Source organism: Pseudophryne corroboree, chromosome 5, assembly GCF_028390025.1.
Source record: "Pseudophryne corroboree isolate aPseCor3 chromosome 5, aPseCor3.hap2, whole genome shotgun sequence".
In the NCBI taxonomy this organism is placed as follows: Eukaryota; Metazoa; Chordata; class Amphibia; order Anura; family Myobatrachidae; genus Pseudophryne; species Pseudophryne corroboree.
In genome coordinates this window covers 668,706,576-668,729,650 of record NC_086448.1, presented here as the reverse complement: position 1 = coordinate 668,729,650, position 23,075 = coordinate 668,706,576, and the positions used below count along the sequence as shown (strand labels likewise).

At 45.7% G+C, this 23,075-nt stretch overlaps 1 protein-coding gene across 2 annotated transcripts in view; it reads left to right on the top strand.

Annotated features, from left to right (window-relative positions):
- The window catches only part of ATP6V1H (ATPase H+ transporting V1 subunit H), a 254,213-nt gene that overhangs the window by 85,276 nt on the left and 145,862 nt on the right, over positions 1-23,075 (top strand). For both annotated transcript variants that reach the window (XM_063923720.1, XM_063923721.1), the window contains exons 6-8: positions 15,677-15,790; positions 19,386-19,490; positions 22,775-22,828. In XM_063923720.1, the coding sequence (XP_063779790.1) occupies positions 15,677-15,790; positions 19,386-19,490; positions 22,775-22,828 (273 nt within the window). The remainder of the gene's footprint in view (positions 1-15,676; positions 15,791-19,385; positions 19,491-22,774; positions 22,829-23,075) is intronic.

Below are 23,075 nucleotides of genomic sequence, written 5' to 3'. Positions count from 1 at the left end.
CGGTTGGATTCTCAATATTCCAAAATCGCAGCTGATCCCGACGACACGCCTTCTATTCCTAGGGATGATCCTGGACACAGTCCAGAAAAAGGTTTTTCTCCCGGAGGAGAAAGCCAGGGAGTTATCCGAGCTAGTCAGAAATCTCCTAAAACCAGGCCAAGTCTCAGTGCATCAATGCACAAGGGTCCTGGGAAAAATGGTGGCTTCCTACGAAGCAATCCCATTCGGCAGATTCCACGCAAGAACCTTACAGTGGGATCTGCTAGACAAATGGTCCGGGTCGCATCTTCAGATGCATCAGCGGATAATCTTGTCACCAAAGACAAGGGTGTCTCTCCTGTGGTGGTTGCAGAGTGCTCATCTTCTAGAGGGCCGCAGATTCGGCATTCAGGACTGGGTACTGGTGACCACGGATGCCAGCCTGAGAGGCTGGGGAGCAGTCACACAGGGAAGAAATTTCCAGGGCTTGTGGTCAAGCCTGGAGACATCACTTCACATAAATATCCTGGAGCTAAGGGCCATCTACAATGCTCTAAGCCTAGCAAGACCTCTGCTTCAAGGTCAGCCGGTGCTGATCCAGTCAGACAACATCACGGCAGTCGCCCACGTAAACAGACAGGGCGGCACAAGAAGCAGGAGGGCAATGGCAGAAGCTGCAAGGATTCTTCGCTGGGCGGAAAATCATGTGATGGCACTGTCAGCAGTGTTCATTCCGGGAGTGGACAACTGGGAAGCAGACTTCCTCAGCAGGCACGACCTCCACCCGGGAGAGTGGGGACTTCACCCAGAAGTCTTCCACATGATTGTGAACCGTTGGGAAAAACCAAAGGTGGACATGATGGCGTCCCGCCTCAACAAAAAACTAGACAGGTATTGCGCCAGATCAAGGGACCCTCAGGCAATAGCTGTGGACGCTCTGGTAACACCATGGGTGTACCAGTCAGTGTATGTGTTCCCTCCTCTGCCTCTCATACCCAAGGTACTGAGAATTATAAGACGGAGAGGAGTAAGAACTATACTCGTGGCTCCGGATTGGCCAAGAAGGACTTGGTACCCGGAACTTCAAGAGATGCTCACAGAGGACCCGTGGCCTCTACCTCTAAGAAGGGACCTGCTCCAGCAGGGACCCTGTCTGTTCCAAGACTTACCGCGACTGCGTTTGACGGCATGGCGGTTGAACGCCGGATCCTGAAGGAAAAAGGCATTCCGGATGAAGTCATCCCTACCCTGATCAAAGCCAGGAAGGATGTAACCGCACAACATTATCACCGTATTTGGCGTAAATATGTTGCGTGGTGCGAGGCCAGGAAGGCCCCTACAGAGGAATTTCAACTGGGTCGTTTCCTGCATTTCCTGCAAACAGGACTGTCTATGGGCCTAAAATTAGGGTCCATTAAGGTTCAAATTTCGGCCCTGTCGATTTTCTTCCAGAAAGAACTGGCTTCAGTTCCTGAAGTTCAGACGTTTGTCAAGGGGGTACTGCATATACAGCCTCCTTTTGTGCCTCCAGTGGCACCTTGGGATCTCAATGTAGTTTTGGGGTTCCTAAAATCACATTGGTTTGAACCACTCACCACTGTGGACTTAAAATATCTCACATGGAAAGTGGTAATGCTGTTGGCCCTGGCTTCGGCCAGGCGTGTGTCAGAATTGGCGGCTTTATCCTATAAAAGCCCTTACCTAATTTTTCATACGGACAGGGCAGAATTGAGGACTCGTCCTCAATTTCTCCCTAAGGTTGTTTCAGCGTTTCACCTGAACCAGCCTATTGTGGTACCTGCGGCTACTAGGGACTTGGAGGACTCCAAGTTGCTGGATGTAGTCAGGGCCCTGAAAATATGTTTCCAGGACGGCTGGAGTCAGAAAATCTGACTCGCTGTTTATCCTGTATGCACCCAACAAGCTGGGTGCTCCTGCTTCTAAGCAGACTATTGCTCGTTGGATTTGTAGTACAATTCAGCTTGCACATTCTGTGGCAGGCCTGCCACAGCCTAAATCTGTAAAAGCCCATTCCACAAGGAAGGTGGGCTCATCTTGGGCGGCTGCCCGAGGGGTCTCGGCTTTACAACTTTGCCGAGCAGCTCCTTGGTCAGGGGCAAACACGTTTGCTAAATTCTACAAATTTGATACCCTGGCTGAGGAGGACCTGGAGTTCTCTCATTCGGTGCTGCAGAGTCATCCGCACTCTCCCGCCCGTTTGGGAGCTTTGGTATAATCCCCATGGTCCTTACGGAGTTCCCAGCATCCACTAGGACGTCAGAGAAAATAAGAATTTACTTACCGATAATTCTATTTCTCGTAGTCCGTAGTGGATGCTGGGCGCCCATCCCAAGTGCGGATTGTCTGCAATACTTGTACATAGTTATTGTTAACTAAATCAGGTTATTGTTGTTGTGAGCCATCTTTCCAGAGGCTCCTCTGTTATCATGCTGTTAACTGGGTTCAGATCACAAGTTGTACGGTGTGATTGGTGTGGCTGGTATGAGTCTTACCCGGGATTCAAAATCCTTCCTTATTGTGTACGCTCGTCCGGGCACAGTATCCTAACTGAGGCTTGGAGGAGGGTCATAGGGGGAGGAGCCAGTGCACACCAGGTAGTCCTAAAGCTTTACTTTTGTGCCCAGTCTCCTGCGGAGCCGCTATTCCCCATGGTCCTTACGGAGTTCCCAGCATCCACTACGGACTACGAGAAATAGAATTATCGGTAAGTAAATTCTTATTATCCTTTTGATATTTACAAAAATATTAGAAATTCAAATTATTGAAGGGACAATGCATTTGCTTCATTCCTCTTATCTATTTGACTAATGGCAACATTTTAATTACTCTGTAAGCCAGTGAGTGGAACAAAATTACTAATTAAGTTGATTGATGTCCTTTGATAATGAGGTTTGTTTACTTTTTTTTTTCTTAAAGTATTTAATTTAAAAAAAATATCTTTTCATATTGCAGCTGTTTGCATATGTTACTAATGTCTAGCGCAGTAAAGGCATTTAACAAGCGAAAGGTTAACAACATTATTTATGACAATGTATCAAAGTACTGTAAATGAACAAATTAGAAAAAGTAAACTAGAAAATTGCATGTGTGCATATGCTACATATAGAGCTTCACAGGTCAATTTTAATCAAATGGAAAGTCTGATACGCAGTCTATATTAGAATGAAGATGAATCTTTTAAGGAAGTTCATCAAAATATTGATCATGTTAAATTACACGTTTGTTTAATTGTATTGATTACATTTGCATAAATTAGCTATGCATATTTTTTTCCCCATTGTTAAGATTGCTTGTTGTGTAACGGAAAGAGTATTTTTCTATAGGTTTAACACTAGGACCACCATCCTTCACTTGTTGCTTTATTGCAATTGGGTTTTAGTTTATGGAGATGAAGAGCGTCTGTGGTATAGTTAATATTGTTGTTTTGTTGGTGGTGTATTTTGTTTCTATCTTAATCACTTGAAAATATAAATTTTATATTAAATTACAAAATATGTAGTTAAAGCACGAAAGCATAACTTCAGTCCTTCATGGCACCCATTAGAAAAGTTGTTTCTCTCTTAAATTTAGGTAGAACGATAGCTTAAAAACAGGTCATAACAGCCTTAGTTATAATAATTAATACGGTTCCTCCTCTTTCCTTGTGTCTATCTCCTGTCTCCATAATAAGGTCTAGTAGTGTTTGTTTTTTGTAGTGCAGGGGTTTGCTTTCTCTCTTTGGTTCCAGTGATGCACCATCTAATGCTATTGTTATAGGACATTGCTGTGATCCCGCTTTAAGAATGCTAAAATGCACCCTACCATTAATTGCTGCTGTCCACTGCTCACAGGCGGAACCCACTCAGCTCTCTGCAGCACGCTGAACTACGGACTAGTATAAAGTCACCTCCAGAGACAGCAGTGATAGAATTAGGCATTTTTTGTTCCACCTCCTCTACTATATGGTAAGAGGCAGGGAGATCAGATAGCAGAGAAAACGCCACTGAGGCACGTGCATATCCGGTTCATGGGCAGTAACAGACCAGCTTTGCGTACAGTTGCCAAACGCAAGTCAGGACCAGCTCATCTTCCTAAGGACAAACTCACATCTTGACAAAGGGGTTAAAGTCCCCGAAACGTCGATGTACTTTTACTGATGTTTCAAATATAATCAACTTTCATCTAAGACCTTGAGTGCCACAGATTCTTTTGTTTACTATATATATATATATATATATATATATATATATATATATATAATACTCACTATGGAGTAGAGGGGTCACGGAGGTCCAGAGGCAGGCAGCAGAGCAGCGCAGCGTGAGTATCACTCACAGTCCACCTGCTTTAGAGTCCTCTTTACTTTAAAATTATGGCGGGCAGGAGGGCTGGCAGGCAGGCGCATTGGAGGGCGGATGCGGCAGAAGGAGTGGGCATGGCTGGTAAGGGGCTGTGCAGCGTGAGCTCGCTGATGTCACGCCACACACAGCAGGGCAGTCTGGGCCGGGCAGCGTCTGAGGCTGAGCGCCAGTGCTCAGCGGCGCTGCCCGGTCAAGAATCAATAGTGCGCATGCGCACTATAATCCCGTGAATCCCGGGATTGTAGGCTCCAATCCCAGGATTCAAATCCCGGCATTTTTGTCACAAATCCGGGATCCCGCCGATCCCGATCCCAGGATTGCCCATCCTAATTGCACCCTACTTGCTTCAGCCTGCACGTATATCTAACTCATTAAAGGGTCACATGGGGAGGTCAGAGAGGCATTGTTGGGACGTGTGGTGGTGGGCTGAGACCCATTTGGGGGTGGACTGAGGGACATTTATTTGGGCATGTGGGGTGGTCAAATGGCAGAGAATTTAAATAGTACATTTGCTATTCTGGTTAGTTTCCTCTATTCATAATACAGTAAGCCACAAAGCTATAACATTGTATCCAAAGTTTTGCCCTTCAGATTTAAAATGTGCCCTGCTCACGATCAGCATCCTGCCAAAAAATTGTTAAAATGAACATTTGCAAAAATTGGCCCCATCGTGCGGTCATCGGCCCTATGGTTGCTCAGAAGATCTGATGGTATACATCTGCCTGTGAAAGTGGAACTGTGTCTTTCGATGTACCCCCCACACCAGCACACTGATGACATGCACAATGGAATGCTTTGGCTCTTGAACTAATCCCCAAAGTCCCTAGTACCTCCTGAAAGGTGTGACTCTAGTTTTTTTTTTTTTCATCCCATTGAAAGCTAAGAATTAGATTTCCAGGAACCGGAGATAACTGCAGTCTAGCAAGCTGCCCTCCCAATGGAAAATTATGAACATTAAGCCCACTCCACTATCCACCCTTTCCCTGCATATTAAACACCCCCTACCACCCTGGAAGTCATGTACCTGGCCCCTTCATTCAGCCCAATGCCCCCTTCTACAGTTTAGTGTTCTCCCTCCCGTCCCATCTCCCACCGTCTGTTCAGTAAAGGAGTAATTAGCTGAAATGACTGCTCCAGGTCCTACATGCTGAGCGGAAGATAGAACACCCCCTACCGCCTGCAGGACATCAAAGCTGGCGCTAATAGCACCTCCCACCCTTACCGCTGGAGTATGGGTAGGTGGCCCAATGCATTGCTTTGCCCAGGGGCCTACATTGCTGTTAAGACAGCCCTGATACTAGAAGAACCTAAAATGGGGTACCGCAAGCCACCCGTCATTTTAAATCTAGTAAGAACGTTAAGTTAAATGCATGCACAGGGATCAACCCAAATCAGAGGAGACAACGCTATCTACAGTATGGAAAAGGGGGAGGTAAATGAGAACCTGCTGAAATATGTTTGAGTTTGGAAGAGACAGCTGTTTAAATTACTCAAAGACACAGTGGAAGTGAGAGAGCTGCACAGTAGACGGTATCTCTCATTATATGTATCGGAAATAAAATGATGAAAGGAATACACAGAGGCTACACACTGAGGGTCTCATGAAGAGTTGGATGCATTTGTGCCCTGAATGTTTTCAGGCAGAGAGACGCACAAGGGAAAACTGCATATACTCAAAGTGGTGTTAATGCAGAGTTGGAAGCAAAGTGTCACCAAACTAATGTTGCTCTGCAGGTGGGACAGATTACAATATGCAAAGCAATTTTAGAGTTGGGAGGAACATGTCCTAGCTGAACTCTAAATTGCAGTGCATAATATTTGTGGGCTACATGCAAAAGCATTCAGTATTTACCCTGCATGCCCGTTAATAAATGTATTCTCACCCCATGGCATTGCAGCGTGGTTGGTCCAAAAGTTACTGTTTTTTTCTCTATCGTCCTTGTGGATGCTGGGGTTCCTGAAAGGACCATGGGGAATAGCGGCTCCGCAGGAGACAGGGCACAAAAAGTAAAGCTTTCCGATCAGGTGGTGTGCACTGGCTCCTCCCCCTATGACCCTCCTCCAGACTCCAGTTAGATTTTTGTGCCCGGCCGAGAAGGGTGCAATCTAGGTGGCTCTCCTAAAGAGCTGCTTAGAGAAAGTTTAGCTTAGGTTTTTTATTTTACAGTGAGTCCTGCTGGCAACAGGATCACTGCAACGAGGGACTTAGGGGAGAAGGAGTGAACTCACCTGCGTGCAGGATGGATTGGCTTCTTGGCTACTGGACATCAGCTCCAGAGGGACGATCACAGGTACAGCCTGGATGGTCACCGGAGCCGCGCCGCCGGCCCCCTTGCAGATGCTGAAGTAAGAAGAGGTCCAGAATCGGCGGCTGAAGACTCCTGCAGTCTTCTAAAGGTAGCGCACAGCACTGCAGCTGTGCGCCATTTTCCTCTCAGCACACTTCACACGGCAGTCACTGAGGGTGCAGGGCGCTGGGAGGGGGGCGCCCTGGGAGGCAAATGAAAACCTTTTTTGGCGAAAAATACCTCACATATAGCCCCCAGAGGCTATATGGAGATATTTAACCCCTGCCAAGATTCACTAAATAGCGGGAGACGAGCCCGCCGAAAAAGGGGCGGGGCCTATCTCCTCAGCACACAGCGCCATTTTCTCTCACAGAAAGCCTGGAGAGAAGGCTCCCAGGCTCTCCCCTGCACTGCACTACAGAAACAGGGTTAAAACAGAGAGGGGGGGCACTGATTTTGGCGATATTGAGATATATATAAAGATGCTATAAGGGAAAACACTTATATAAGGTTGTCCCTATATAATTATAGCGTTCTGGTGTGTGCTGGCAAACTCTCCCTCTGTCTCCCCAAAGGGCTAGTGTGGGTCCTGTCCTCTGTCAGAGCATTCCCGGTGTGTGTGCTGTGTGTCGGTACGTGTGTGTCGACATGTATGAGGACGATGTTGGTGAGGAGGCGGAGAAATTGCCTGTAATGGTGATGTCACTCTCTAGGGAGTCGACACCGGAATGGATGGCTTATTTAGGGAATTACGTGAGAATGTCAACACGCTGCAAGGTCGGTTGACGACGTGAGACGGCCGACAAACTATTAGTACCGGTCCAGGCGTCTCAGAAACACCGTCAGGGGCGTTAAAAACGCCCATTTACCTCAGTCGGTCGACACAGACACGGACACTGAATCCAGTGTCGACGGTGAATAAACAAACGTATTTCTCATTAGGGCCACACGTTAAGGGCAATGAAGGAGGTGTTGCATATTTCTGATACTACAAGTACCACAAAAAAGGGTATTATGTGGGAGTGAAAAAACTACCTGTAGTTTTTCCTGAATCAGATAAAATAAAATGAAGTGTGTGATGATGCGTGGGGTTACCCCGATAGCAAATATTGGCGTTATACCCTTTCCCGCCAGAAATTAGGGCGCGTTGGGAAACACCCCTTAGGGTGATAAGGCGCTCACACGCTTATCAAGTGGCGTTACCGTCTCCAGATACGGCCGCCCTCAAGGAGCCAGCTGATAGGAAGCTGGAAAGATATCCTAAAAAGTATATACACACATACGGTGGTTATACTGCGACCAGCGATCGCCATCAGCCTGGAGATGCAGTGCTGGGTTGGCTTGGTCGGATTCCCTGACTGAAAATATTTTATTCATATAGAGCATTTAATAGGATGCATTCTATATATATGTACGTGAGATGCACAGAGGGATATTTGCTCTCTGGCATCAAGATAAGTACGTTGTCCATATCACCCAGAAGATGTCATGGACACGACAGTGGTCAGGTGATACAGATCCCATACGGCACATGGAAGTATTGCCGTATAAAGGGAAGGAGTTAGTTGGGGTCGGTCCATCGGACCTGGGGACCACGGCAACAGCTGGGAAATCCAACCTTTTTACCCCAAGTTACATCTCAGCTGAAAAAGACACCGTCTTTTCAGCCTCAATCCTTCCTTTCCCATGAGGGCATGCAGGCAAAAGGCCAGTCATATCTGCCCAGACATAGAGGTAAGGGAAGTAGACTGCAGCAGGCAGCCCCTTCCCAGGAAAAGAAGCCCTCCACCGCGTCTGCCAAGTCCTCAGCATGACGCTGGGGCCAGGCAAGCGGACTCAAGGTGGGGGGGTAGTCTCAAGAGTCTCAGCACGCAGTGGGATCACTCGCAGGTTGACCCCTAGATAGTACAAGTATTATCCCAGGGGTACAGATTGGAGAGTCGAGACATCTTCTCCTCGCCGGTTTCTGAAGTCTGCTTTACCAACGGCTCCCTCCGACAGGGAGGCAGCATTGGAAACAATTCACAAGCTGTATATCCAGCAGGTGATAATCAAAGTACCCCTCCTACAACAAGGAAAAGGGTATTATTTTTCCACACTATATTGTGGTACTGACGCCAGACGGCTTGGTGAGACATAGTCTAAACTGAAATCTTTGAACACTTACATAAAAGGTTCAAATCGAGATGGAGTCACTCAGAGCAGTGATAGCGAACCGGAAAAAAGGGGACTATATGGTGTCCCTGGACATCAAGGATTACCTCCATGTCCAAATTTGCCCTTCTCAACAAGGGTACCTCTGGTTCGTGGTACAGAACTGTCAATATCAGTTTCAGACGATGCCGTTTGAATTATCCACGGCACCCCGGGCCTTTTACCAAGGTAATGGCCGAAAAGATGTTTCTTCAAAGAAAAAAGGCATCTAAATTATCCCTTACTTGGACGATATCCTGAAAAGGGCAAGTTCCAGAGAACAGTTGGAGGTCGGAAGAGCACTATCTAAAGTAGTTCTACGACAGCACGACTGGATTCTAAATATTCCAAGAATCGCAGCTGTTTTCCGACGATACGTCTGCTGTTCCTAGGAATGATTCTGGGCATAGTCCAGAAAAAGGTGTTCCTCCGGGAGGAAAAAGCCAAGGAGTTATTCGACCTAGTCAGAAACCTCCTAAAACCAGGCCAAGTATCAGTGCATCAATGCACAGGAGTCCTGGGAAAAATGGTGGCTTCTTACGAAGCGATTCCATTCGGCAGATCTCAGGGGATTTGCTGGACGAATGGTCCGGATCGCATTTTCAGATGCATCAGCGGATAATCCTGTCTCCAAGGACAAGGGTGTCTCTTCTGTGGGGGCTGCAGAGTGCTCATCTTTTAGAGGGCAGCACACTCAGCATTCAGGACTGTGTTCTGGGGACCACGGATACCAGCCTGAGAGGCTGGGGAGTAGTCACACAGGGAAAAAATTTCCAAGGAAGTGTGGTCAAGTCTGGAGACTTCTCTCCACATGAATATACTGGAGCTAAGGGCAATTTACAATGCTCTGAGCCTAGGAAGACTCCTGCTTCAAAGTCAACCGGTGCTGATCCAGTAGGACATCATCATGGCGGTCGCCCACGTTATCAGACGGGGCGACACAAGAAGCAGGAGGGCAATGACAGCAAGGATTCTTCGCTGGGTGGAAAATCATGTGATAACACTGTCAGCAGTGTTCATTCCGGGAGTGGGCAACTGGGAAGATTTCCTCAGCATAAATGAATTCCACCCGGAAAAGTGGAAACTTAATCTGGAAGTTTCCACATGATTGTAAACCGTTGGGAAAGACCAAAGGTGGTTATGATGGCGTCCCACCTGAAGCGCCAGGTCAAGAGACACTCAGGCAATAGCTGGGACGCTCTGGTAACACCGTCGGTGTACCAGTCGGTGTATGTGTTCCATCCTCTGCTTTTCATACCCAATGTATTGAAAATGATAGGAAGGAGAGGAGTAAGAACTATACTCGTGGCTCCGGTTTGGCCAAGAAGGACTTGGTTCCCGGAACTTCAAGAGATACTAAGAAGGGTCTTGATTCGGCAAGAACCGTGTCTGTTCCGGGACTTACCGCAGCTGCGTTGACGCCAAGGCGGGTGAACGCCGGATCCTAAGGGAAAGAGGCATTCCGGAAGAGGTCATCCCTACCCTGGTCAGAGCCAGGAAGGAGGTGACCGCACAACATTATCACCACTTAGGTGAAAATATGTGCCAGGGTGAGTCCAGGAAGGCTCCACGGAAGAATTTCAACTAGGTTAATTTCTACATTTCCTGCAAACAGGAGTGTCTATGGGTCTCAAATTGGGTCCATTAAGGTTCAAATTTCGGCCTGTTGATTTTCTTCCAGAAAGAAATTGGCTTCAGTTCCTGAAGTCCAGAAGTTGTTAAGGGAGTACTGCATATACAGCCCCTTTGATGTCTCCAGTGGCACTGGGCGATCTCAACGTAGTTTTGGGATTCCTAAAAAATCACATTGGTTTAAACAACTCAAATCTGTGGATTTGATATATCTCACATGGAAAATGACCATGCTGTTGGTCCTGGCCTCGGCCAGGCGAGTGTCAGAATTGGCGGCTTTATCTCACAAAGCCATATCTGATTGTCCATTCGGACAGAGCAAAGCTGCGGACTCGTCCCCAGTTTCTCCTTAAGGTGGTGTCAGCGTTTCACCTGAACCAGCTTATTGTGGTACCTGCGGCTACTAGGGACTTGGAGGACTCCAAGTTGCTGGATGTTATCAGGGCCCTGAAAATATAGTTTCCAGGTTGGCTGGAGTCAGGAAATCTGACTTGCTGTTTATCCTGTATGCACCCAACAATGCTGGGTGCTTCTGCTTCTAAGCAGTCGATTGCTCGTGGGATTGGTAGCACAATTCAACTTGCACATTCTGTGGCAGGCCTGCCACAGTCTAAATCTGTTAAGGCCCATTCCACAAGGAAGGTGGGCTCATCTTGGGCGGCTGCCCGAGGGGTCTCGGCATTACAACTTTGCCGAGCAGCTACGTGGTCGGGGGAGAACACGTTTGTAAAATTCTACAAATTTGATACCCTGGCAAAAGAGGACCTGGAGTTCTCTCATTCGGTGCTGCAGAGTCATCCGCACTCTCCCGCCCGTTTGGGAGCTTTGGTATAATCCCCATGGTCCTTTCAGGAACCCCAGCATCCACAAGGACGATAGAGAAAATAAGAATTTACTTACCGATAATTCTATTTCTCGGAGTCCGTAGTGGATGCTGGGCGCCCATCCCAAGTGCGGATTATCTGCAATACTTGTACATAGTTATTGCTAACTAAATCGGGTTATTGTTGTTGTGAGCCATCTTTTCAGAGGCTCCGCTGTTATCATACTGTTAACTGGGTTCAGATCACAGGTTGTACAGTGTGATTGGTGTGGCTGGTATGAGTCTTACCCGGGATTCAAAATTCCTCCCTTATTGTGTACGCTCGTCCGGGCACAGTACCTAACTGGAGTCTGGAGGAGGGTCATAGGGGGAGGAGCCAGTGCACACCACCTGATCGGAAAGCTTTACTTTTTGTGCCCTGTCTCCTGCGGAGCCGCTATTCCCCATGGTCCTTTCAGGAACCCCAGCATCCACTACGGACTCCGAGAAATAGAATTATCGGTAAGTAAATTCTTATTATTTTTGCTTTGCTCCTATCTCTGAATCAGCCGCTTTAAGTCCAGCTGTACAGCAGTATGGCCTATGTCAGGTTTTTATCAGGAGCAACAATGTTAGTGTAAATGCTTTACCCTGCTTCTTCACAATATAATAATATACTAAAATGTTATATAGACTACAGAGAATAGTGTCTGCACAGTGTTAGAAGTAACTGTGAAAGTTGCATTTATCATGCAAAACACAATTCCATGCAAATAGAAATAAAATTCTATACAAGCATCTGTTATTTTCTCTGCTGCAGTCCAAATAGAAATCTCTCTTACATAATGTGAGACATGCCTGATTAATGAAATATTAGCTGGAGAGGTGAATGTGCAAGTATCCAATTAGTGACTCTGATCATCTTTATTGCATATTGCTCCAGTACCCACAGCAGGGATAACGGATAGGTTTATAGATGTATACATACATGTCTGCCTCAGTTGCAGTTATGTATATGCTACTTATTGTCGCTGGAACTCTGGGGGTAATTCAGACCTGATCGCTAGGGTGCGTTTTTTGCATCCCTGCAATCAGGTAGTCACAGCCTACCGGGCGAGGGCTTTTGCTGCAGAGCTGCACAAACATAAGTTTGTACAGTCTCTGCACTGCCCAGGACTTACTCAGCCGCTGCGATGATCGGTGCCGGAGCTGACATCAGAAACCCTCCCTCCAAACGCCAGGTCCCTCCTGCGTTTTCCCAGACACTCCTTGTAAACTGTCAGTTGCCACCCACAAACGCCCTGTTCCTGTCAATCTCCTTGCGATCGCTGGTGCGTTCGGAATTTTTGGAGCATGTGCAGTTCAGATCTGATCGCAGGCTGTGAGAAAACGCAGCCTAGCGATCAGGTCTGAGTTATAGGCCCTACACACTTGGCGATATTCTGAAAGATATGAACGATCTCGTTCATAAATGAACGAGAACTCGTTCATATCTTTCAGTGTGGAGACTTAAGCGATGAACGATGCGCGGCCCCGCGCTCGTTCATCGCTGGTCTCCCGTCGGCTGTGCATGCAGGCCAATATGGACGATCTCGTCCATATTTGCCTGCACTTCAATGCAGCCGGGTGACGGGGGGAGTGAAGAAACTTCACTCCCCCCGTCACTGCCCCCCCGCCGCCGGGTCGCTCGTCGGCCGTATCGGCCGTCGGGCACCTCGGCGGCACATCGCCAAGTGAGTAGGGCCCATTACTCCCTCTGTCCCTATGGCTGATTGATGCTGAGCAAAGGGCAAGCATCTGAAGTGAGACCCACTTCTTGGTTTGGTTGGTTAGGCCGTAGGAAACGCTTTGTCTGTGCGGGTGGTATTCATGTGACCGCCGGTCAGCTGACCGACAGTCACATGACCTCCTCCACCAGCCCGACGGGTTACTATCCCGATGGTCGGCATGCCGTCCAACAGGGACTATTTCCACTCGGTGTCCACGACACCCATAGAGTGGGAATAGAACCCGTGGCAACCGCAGGTCGCCACCGAGCCCGCAGCGTGGCGAGCGCAGTGAGCCCGCAAGGGGCTTGCTGCACTCGCCCCTCCCCGCCGGGATCCCGGCGTCGGTAAGCTGACCGGCGGTCTCCTGACATACTACACCCGTCTGTGCGCATCATGTGATTAGATAACACTGCAGGTTTACAGATTTGGGAACATCAACGAGTAGTCTAAAGCTATTGCAGCTGCTTAGTTGGGGAATAATGTATAATTTCTTTAGTGTGCTGGTAATACAAATATTACTTACAGAAACATCATTGGACATTGGGCCTGTAAGTACATTACTTACATGTTTGTAAGTAAATTCAAAAAGCAAGCAAATGGGTAAAACCATGTTGCAATGCAGGTGGGGCAGATGTAACTTGCAGAGATATTTGGAGTTGAGAGGGTTATATTTTTTCTGTGCAGGGTAAATACTGGCTGCTTTTGCATGTAACCTACAAATGTTCGCTTTATTTTTAGACTGCAATTTAGGTTTCAGTTTGAACACACTCCACCCAAATCTAAATCTCTCTGCACGTGTTACAACTGCCCCACTTGCAAGGCAACATGGTTTTACCCAGTTGCTTGTTTTTTTGCCTTACTTGCAAACATGAATCAGGACCAATGGGCCTAATTCAGAGTTGATCGCAGCAGCAAATTTGTTAGCAGTTGGTCAAAACCATGTGCACTGCAGGGGGGGGCAGATATAACATGTGCAGAGAGTTATATTTGGGTGGAGTGTGTTCAAACTGAAATCTAAATTGCGGTGTAAAAATAAAGCATCCAGTATTTACCCTGCACAGAAACAATATAACCCACCCAAAGCTAACTCTCTTTGCAAATGTTAAATCTGCCCCCCTTGCGGTGCACATGGTTTTGACAAACTGCTAACAAATTTGCTGCTGCGATCAACTCTGAATTACCCCCAATGTCCTTTAACTTGTATTACATTGGTGTATCAAGTACTTTATTCTCTACTGCAGATTAATTTTCTGTATTTATTGTTACAATTATTTTATTTTTTTCAGGAAGATGTTCTCAAATTTGACATTGAGGTTTATTCATTATCAGATGCCATACTGACATACTTTGTTCTCATTATTCATCACATCACATCACATGCCATGTAGACTACACGCAGTACTTGCTGAATTTCACAAATGGTGCTTTTAAATCTTTCCTGCTTTTGGTTTTGACCTCCTAACGTATTTGAATGTCTATGGATCAGCTTAAATACCATTAATTCTTTAAAAGCCTACAATGTGTATCGTCCATTTAAAGTGCTGTATAACCATATTTAAACTTATTATTGAGGTACATTTTTGACTCTTAACGTTAAAAGATATATTGGCAGTTTCTTCAGTTTCCTTGGAAGTGAAAAACACGAACTGCTGTTTATTAGATCCTGGAAAATTGATTTGACTCCTAGTGTGGACGCATTGGGCGCCACCTTCAGAGTGAGACGTAAACAGTATTTGCAATGTTTTTCATTAGTGCACGTGTGCATTTTTTCACAACTTGTATCTTTTTTGACATATGACAGACGTGCAACTACGTACGACTGCATAAGGCTATATACCTGGAATGGTCATGTAGACGGGTTGGGGCTGTAATGCGGGTGATCAGAATACCGTTCTTGGCATCCCGCTGTTTTAGAATCCTGGCAGGGGATCGGGAAGCAAGCTACCTCCTACCCCCTAACCATCCCTTACTGCAGCCTAACCCTACCCTTCCTGGGGTTGCCTAACCCCTCCCTCCTCGCAGCCTAAGCTTGACTAGGCTTGCCCCTCTAACGTCCCGGGAGTCAGTCATTCATGTTCACAGCACCGGCATTGTGATCCTATTCAGGATGCCAGCGCTGGCATTCTGATCAATGTCCGGATTCCGGCATCTGCCTTTTGACAGCCAGGATCCCGACTGGATCCCATGTAGACAAGGGGAGTGAGTGTGTAGATGTGACCAAATTACCGTAAGGGTGCAGTGTGGGCAGTTTGTAGTGTATTGTGACTTAAAGGGCTAAGAAAGTCAAACGTTGGTTTGGTTTAAGCTGCATGATGATGACGACTGCTTTCTGATTGGTCGCACTCATTAAAAACCTACCTATATATGTAAAATTCCTAAAACTGCTGCAACGTCACTTAAAGTCACTTTTTACTGCAGTGTCTTACTCAGTTGGGATAGGGTAAATCTGTGCATATATTAAGTGTTGCCATTACAAAAATATCAATGTCCTATGTACTGTATGCCTGCTCTGGTACACCTTTTTTATCAGCTCTATGGTTGCGATGTGTAAAGGATTGCAGCAAATGTACTATATTTGAAACAAAAAAGACCCCATTAAACAATTTGTTGTTTTTGTCAATATATTTAATTGTATTTATTTTTGTTTTGTAGGAGAATCATCAGCGTGTTAGCATATTTTTTGATTATGCTCGCCGTGGGAAGAATACTGCATGGTCCTACTTTTTACCAATGTTAAATCGTCAGGATCTGTTCACTGTGCACATGGTAAAATAATTCTCGTCTGTTATTAGTTGTATAAAAGTGCTACTGAAGTGAAATAAAAAAAAAAAGGATCAATTCATATACATCAGGATCATACAAGGTGGACCAAATATAATGCAGACTTAAATCAAGGGTAATGTGGGAAGAATGCACAACTGACAAAGAGGAATGAGAGTGGCTTCGGGACATTTGTTGTGGTACATTAGTATGGCTAGTACAGATAGGAGTAGGGTAAGCTCTAATACAGTTATGTACATTTCTCCCACTTCTCCAACTCTCTATTCCCCCTCTCTGACCACCACCTGCTCTGTTTTTTTTTGTCTTAAACACCTCTTCTCCATCTCTACCTCCTAAGGCTACAATCGCTAAGCGTAATATTGAGGCTTTCAACACAGTCTCCCTATCCTCCCTGCTTGACTCATTTCTTTCCTATTCTCTCTCGCTCTCCTGTCCTGAACAAGCCACTTCCCTATGCAATGCCTCCCTTACTTCTGCTTTTGACTCTGTTTCTCCAGCAACCACTATTCATCCTTGAAGATCAACATCTCATCCCCAGCATTCCAATTTCACCAGATATCTGCAAAATCACACTCTAAAGCGGACTTCCTCCATTTCAAATTTTTATATTCTAATCCTACAGTACTGCCCTTTCTGTCTCTAAGCAGTCATACTTCAAGAACCTATTCTGCTCCCAATCTTCACTGTCAACTGCTCTTCTGCCCACCCACACCTTGACCCCCTTCTTCACTCTCTGGCCTTGACTTTGCCACCTACAGTACTTCACATCCAAAATTGACTGCCCCCTCCATTCCCTGCCCACCCCTCCACATCCATCTTGCCAACTCAGTTCCTTTTCCCCTGTAACTGGAGATGATGTAATGGCCCTCATCCAATTATTCCCCCTCCCCCAACCACACCTCACTTGACCCTTTCCCCTTCTGCCTCCTCTGCTTTCTCTCTCCTTCTGCCCTTTACACATCTTGCCCACCTCCTCAATCTCTCCCTCTCATCATTGTCACCTCTGCCTTCAAACATACCCTTGTCTCCTCTATTCTTAAAAAACCTGCTCTTGATCCTAACACTCTCTCCAACTACCGACCCATCTCTCTCCTTCCTTTTGCCTCTAAACTCCTTGAGCGTATTGTCTACTGTCTCCTCGCTGCCTTTCTTTCCTCCCACTCCCTGCCTGACCCATTTCGTACTGGCTTCCATCCTCTCCACTCCACTGAAACTGCCCTCACGAAAGTCTGCAATGACCTCCATGCTGCCAATTCCAAGGGCCGCTACTCTCTGCTTATTCTGCTTGGCCTCTCTGCTGCTTTTAACACTGTGGACCACCATTTTCCTCCTGCAAATCCTTCGCTCCATTGGTCCCTGTAATACTGCCCTCTCCCGGCTTTCCTCCTACCTCTCTGACTGCTCTTTCTCTGACTTCTCTCCTGACTCCACCTGTCCTGCACTTCCTCTAACAGTAGGTATACCCCAATGTACTTTTCTTGGACCTTTCCTTTTCTCTCTATACGCTTAGGTGAGCTCATTTGCTCTTTTAACTTCCAATATCATCTCTATGCTAATGACACTCAAATCTACCTTTCTTCCCCTCTCTCCTCTATCTCCAGCTGTCTCTCTGCTATCTCTTCTTGGATGTCCCTGAGCTTTCTTAAACTTAACATGTCTAAGACTGAGCTGATCTACTTCCCACCCCCTGCATAACCTCTCCTTCCACAATTTCAATGACTATTGATTGCGCAACTATCTTTAGCCCTCAAGTATGCTGTCTTGGAATTATCCTTGATTCCTCCTTCTCCTTCAAACCACATTTTCAGTACCTCTCGCAGTCCTGCCATTTCCATCTAAAAAATATTTCCAGTTATCAGACCCTTTCTCACCCTGTATGCTACTAAGACCATTATCCGTGCACTGGTCATCTCCAGATTGGACTACTGTAGTCTTCTTCTATCTGGCCTCCCTGACAAACCGCCTCTCCGCTCCAATCTACTCGTATCCTCAATGCTGCTACCCGGCTCATCATCTTCTCCAAACGTACTACGTCCACTTCACCTCTGTTACAAGTCCTACACTGACTCCTCCTCCGAATCTCATTCAAACTTCTCACACACTTACAAAGCCCTCAACCATTCCTCTCCCATTTACATATCATACCTTTGTCTCCCATTACACTCCCACCCACCCACACACCCTCTTCGATCCACAAGTTCATGCCGCCTTTCCTGCCAACTGATTACTTACTTCCTTTCATTCCTGCCTCTAAGATTTTGGCCATGGTGCTCCCTATAAGACTCTCCACCTCTCTACAAAACTTTAAACGTGCACTCAAGGCCAACTTCCTCCTCAAACCTAGCCATCTCTAATCCTAACCCTATTCTACATATTTCATCTTAACCATCTTTTACATGGCTCACCTCTACCCCATCTGTGTCATCCCTGTCTGTCTCCCCCTCCCCTGCAAAATGTAAGCTTTCACAAGTGGTGTCCTCTCCACTCATTTGCTTTTCCCACTTTTAAGATATCTTCTATCCAGCGGCACCTAATCCTCTGTTTCTGTCACCCTGATGATTATTTAAGTGTCCTGTCCCCTGATGTAGCAATATTAATATACCATGTATTTGTCCTACATTGTCTTGTACTGTAAGCCATTGTTTTCTTGTTTTGCTCATTTGTTTATGTACTTTGTTAGGCGCTGCGGAACCCTTATGCTGCCATATAAATAAACAATAATAATAATAATTGGGATTAGTATGCTATTTTGACATTCACATTGTCAACAGTGTAACGTCAGATTCATGACTACCTACCGTTTGGTCTGCACTAACGTCTTTCTCTTAGTCGCAGTCCATTAATATAGTCATAATGTTAAAGCTATAAACTGACTACCAAAATCAGTACATAACTGGTCATGTCTGCATCACCTTTGTCTTCCTGAGGCTGGGCTTTTTATATGGTCATCTTAAAATATCTTACCTACCAGTTATACTATCAGATGCTTTAAAGAGTTGTAAACCTGTTATTACAAACCAAAATTACATATAAATTACACAGAAGACCATAGACAGAGTACACAAAGTATACATAAATGCTTTGGTGTGTGGTCAAAACTGATGGAAAGTTTTGTAGAAACATTTACAAATGTTCCCGTATAAGCTACTTACTGCAAAGTTTAAGTAACTGCGACAAACTCATACTTTATTCATTCTGTGTCTGGAACGAATTGGATTATCATATTGATATCCGTCGTGTGACAAAAGGCTCACACATAGAACATTTGTACCTTAGTCATAGAACCTTACAGATATATACTACATATCCAGGTAAGTATTTTGACTATATCAATAATACTTTAGGTTATATAAGACGTTGAAAGTGTCTATTTTTTTTTTATTATAGTAACCCTGTGTTTTATTGTTTTATTTCAGTTTCCTTTATTCTTGCTGTTTTTAAATATTGGTATTTTTATATCCGTGTCTGCTCACACTTTAGTAAACACAGCCTGAAAAAGGGAGTTGTTGTGCCTTGTGTGAGTTAGAAATAAAAAAAATAGACATCTATAAATGGCATATTCTTTTCACCACTCTTCCAGGCCGCGCGGATAATTGCTAAATTGGCTGCCTGGGGGAGAGAATTGATGGAAGGCAGTGATTTGAATTACTACTTCAACTGGATTAAAACTCAGCTGAGCTCCCAGGTATATATGGTTTTTTAAATATATTTTTAGCAGTTTATTTATTGGTAGAATATGTACTTTTGTGGGCAGTAGCACAGTACCCTAATTCAGAGCCGGATTAAGGGGGGGGAGGGTCCCGGGGATACGTACCCCCGGGCCCCCCTTCCCAAAAGGGCCCCCTGCCACACCACAGATCGGATCTCTCTTACGATCCGATCTGTGGTGTTGTGCTCCCGTCCGCACTGCAGCGGCGGCTGTACAAACAGGACAGCTGAGCGACGGCTCAGCTGTCCAATAACGTATGAGTGAAGTAGGCTGTCCCAATGGCTGAGCGGCAGGCTGCTTCATTCATACATGATTGGAGAGCTGAGCCGTCTCTCTGCTGTCTGTGCGGTTGGCGGGGACGGGAGCGCAGTTCGTTCACTGGATGGTATGTGAGTGACCCCCCCCCCCCAGTCCTCCTCCTCCTCTCTTGAATAGGGCCCCCTCTGTGTTAAGTACCCCGGGCCCCCCAGCGACTTAATCCGGCTCTGCCCTAATTACTTCTATATTGAGCAACCCGTTTCAATATCATATGGCCAACGGTAACCATCTCGATGTTCATAATGTCTGTCATATCATGGTTCAGACTGTCGACATGCGCCATGTTGACATCCTCAAACTGTCAACATGTTCACAATGTCATCATGAAATGCTGGAGGTTAGGTTTAGGTGGCGATGGAAGGGATAGGGTTAGAATGCTGGTGGAGGGGTGGGGGTAAGGTTAGGCTGTTGGTGAGGGGGGGAGTTAGTGTTGGGCACTAGGGGGAGAGTTAGGAATAGGGGGAGAAATACTCACTGGAACGCAGGCGCAGCATCACAGGTCCACACCGGAAGTCATTGTCACAGCACTGCAGGGAGCTGGAAGAAGATGCTGGAGCCACCGGACAAGGTAAGAGACCACTAGACCACCAGGGATGGTTTGTTGACAGTTCATCATGTCAGCATACAGGTGTGTCCTCATATATCTCTGCTCCATGCGCTGCAAGTCGCGTTACACATAACACATAAGTGCCATGTAACTCTGTAGCGCAGAGCGTATTTTTTGTGTATTTGTCTGCGAATGTGCGTCCTAGATGCAAAGTAATGTAATAGGTTGCACAAGCAGCTTCTACTGATTAAAATGATAGGTAACATGCCTATTTTGCTGTGTGTGACTACGACTGTATTTGCTAGAAAACACTGTAACGTGGCATTTCGGATGCAGATAGAGCCACTATTACTCAGAGAATATAGACATGCTGCATATCATTTTAATCAGCAGACGCTGCTTGTGCATCCCATGACATTACTGTGCATCTAAAGGGCCCTACACACTGGCCGAGCTGCCCGACGGCGGATACGGCCGACGAGCGACCCGGCGGCGGGGGGGGGCAGTGACGGGGGGAGTGAAGTTTCTTCACTCCCCCCGTCACGCGGCTGCATTGAAGTGCAGGCAAATATGGACGAGATCGTCCATATTGGCCTGCATGCACAGCCGACTGGAGACCAGCGATGAACGAGCGCGGGGCCGCGCATCGTTCATCGCTGGAGTCTCCACACTGAAAGATATGAACGAGTTCTCGTTCATTTATGAACGAGATCGTTCATATCTTTCAGAAAATCGGCCAGTGTGTAGGGCCTATAAGACACATTTTTTGTGGCGGAAAATGCATAAAAAGTCGTTCAGTGCTACCGATTCCCACCACGGCATGGCGCGACTTCAAGGGCTGTTTAGCATGAATGCAGCAAAGATGTAAGAAGACACATCTGTCACTGTCTATGTGCTGAGCATGCCAACGTGCAGTATGTCAACTGTTTGACCATGCCGACATTTTTATGTCGACCCGATGTCTGTCCACATGATAACTGTCCACAAGTCATACCACAGCATCCTAATTACTGCCTGTGTATTAGCTTTGCTAATATACCCGTTTGTCTCTGCATAACTACAGAGAAAGTAAATGACTGCGTATTTACTAGTGCTTTTTCTATTTACTGGATTTAGAGTGAGGTGCAGGTTTGTACTTCAGCGAAACCATATTGCATGTCGGGGAGACAAATTAAAAGGTTAAGCAATCATTTATTGGAGTGCCTTCCTTCCAGACAGGAAGCGACAGCTCATCAATCATACACATTATGTTAGAACTAAACTAAAGATGGGCAAAGCAGTTGTGATTTGCATTCATTTATTATGTCCATATGATTTTGTATCCTGACCAAATGTTTATATAACTAGTATTACTCTCAGAGTGGTAGATGTAAGATATGGGGAAAAAGTGGCATCGGCGCACGTTATGTGCACTGATACGCTTCTTCCCCATATAATAATGCGGAGGTGCGTGCTGAATGTGCCCCTGTCTATATTGGCTAAAAGATAAAACCTCAGTATGCAGGGCAATGTCCGTTCCGACGCCTGCAGCTATACATTTCGATACTGCAGGTGTCGTTGCGTTATCTCCACAGCAGGGACACTTCTGTCGCAGGCTGTGGTGGGTGCTGGCTCCAGGCTGCATGTGAGATCTCGCACATGTGCACTGGAACTGGAGGGGGTGAGAGACAGCGCATCAGCGCTAGACTCCCCCAATTTGGCATCTGTACGGTTAATACATCTTGGCACTACTGCTTCGACTCTATACCACTTGCGGCTAGTATACAGGGCGTGCCGCGAGGCCAGTGTCCACTGTTCATAGGTAATATACAACCTGTGTCTGAAATGGATTGTTAATATAAGTTTGAAAGATTACAATAATTTAAAAATCTTTCAAATTGGAATAAGAACACTGCTATGCCCATTTTATTTTATTTTTTTAATGGCTTTTTATAAGTCTCCTTTTATTTATTTTAAAGCTGTGCACGGATCTCTGTTTTTCTTTTTTCTTTTTCTTGTTCATTTATACCCTGAACGCTGTGTTCCAATAGGAAATGTTATGAAGAATTGTTCAACTTAACATTAAGAAATGTGAAGTGACATCAATAATAGCTGATATTTAGCGTATATACCTAGACATTTTCCTGGGCATGTAATGAAACATTACGTGAAGATGAAATCTGTGTATTGATTGATTAATCTCACTTATACGTATTCAGTTGGGAAACACCAACAGAAGAAATAGATTGCTTAATGTACAGTGACTAATACCATTCTTTGTCTGGTGCGGGATAAAAATACTATGTTGCATGATTAATTAATCTAACATAGTTAAAATGCAGCTCTTTAAAATAAATGCCATGTAAATGAAAATTAGTTGTTCTGCTTCTTTTTTTTTTTTTCCCCACCCCCTTAGAAATTACGAATGAGTGGAAGCGCTATGGAAACAGGAACCGTATCTCCAAGTGATGTAAGTGTTCAGTAACTGGAAACAAATCCTATAGTGTGATAGTGAATCATAGGTGAGAGCATCGCTACTTGACGCTAGGTGACCAGAGCATGTTATTCATTGCTGGTTCCCTGCTGCTCCGATACACTGTAACCTTTCTTTACTCACTGTAGCAATGTATTCTAAAAATCCTGCCTCAACTTCATCATTTATGCCCTCCACATTTTCTGTGTCTCTTATTAAACACTAGAGATGACATATATTGACT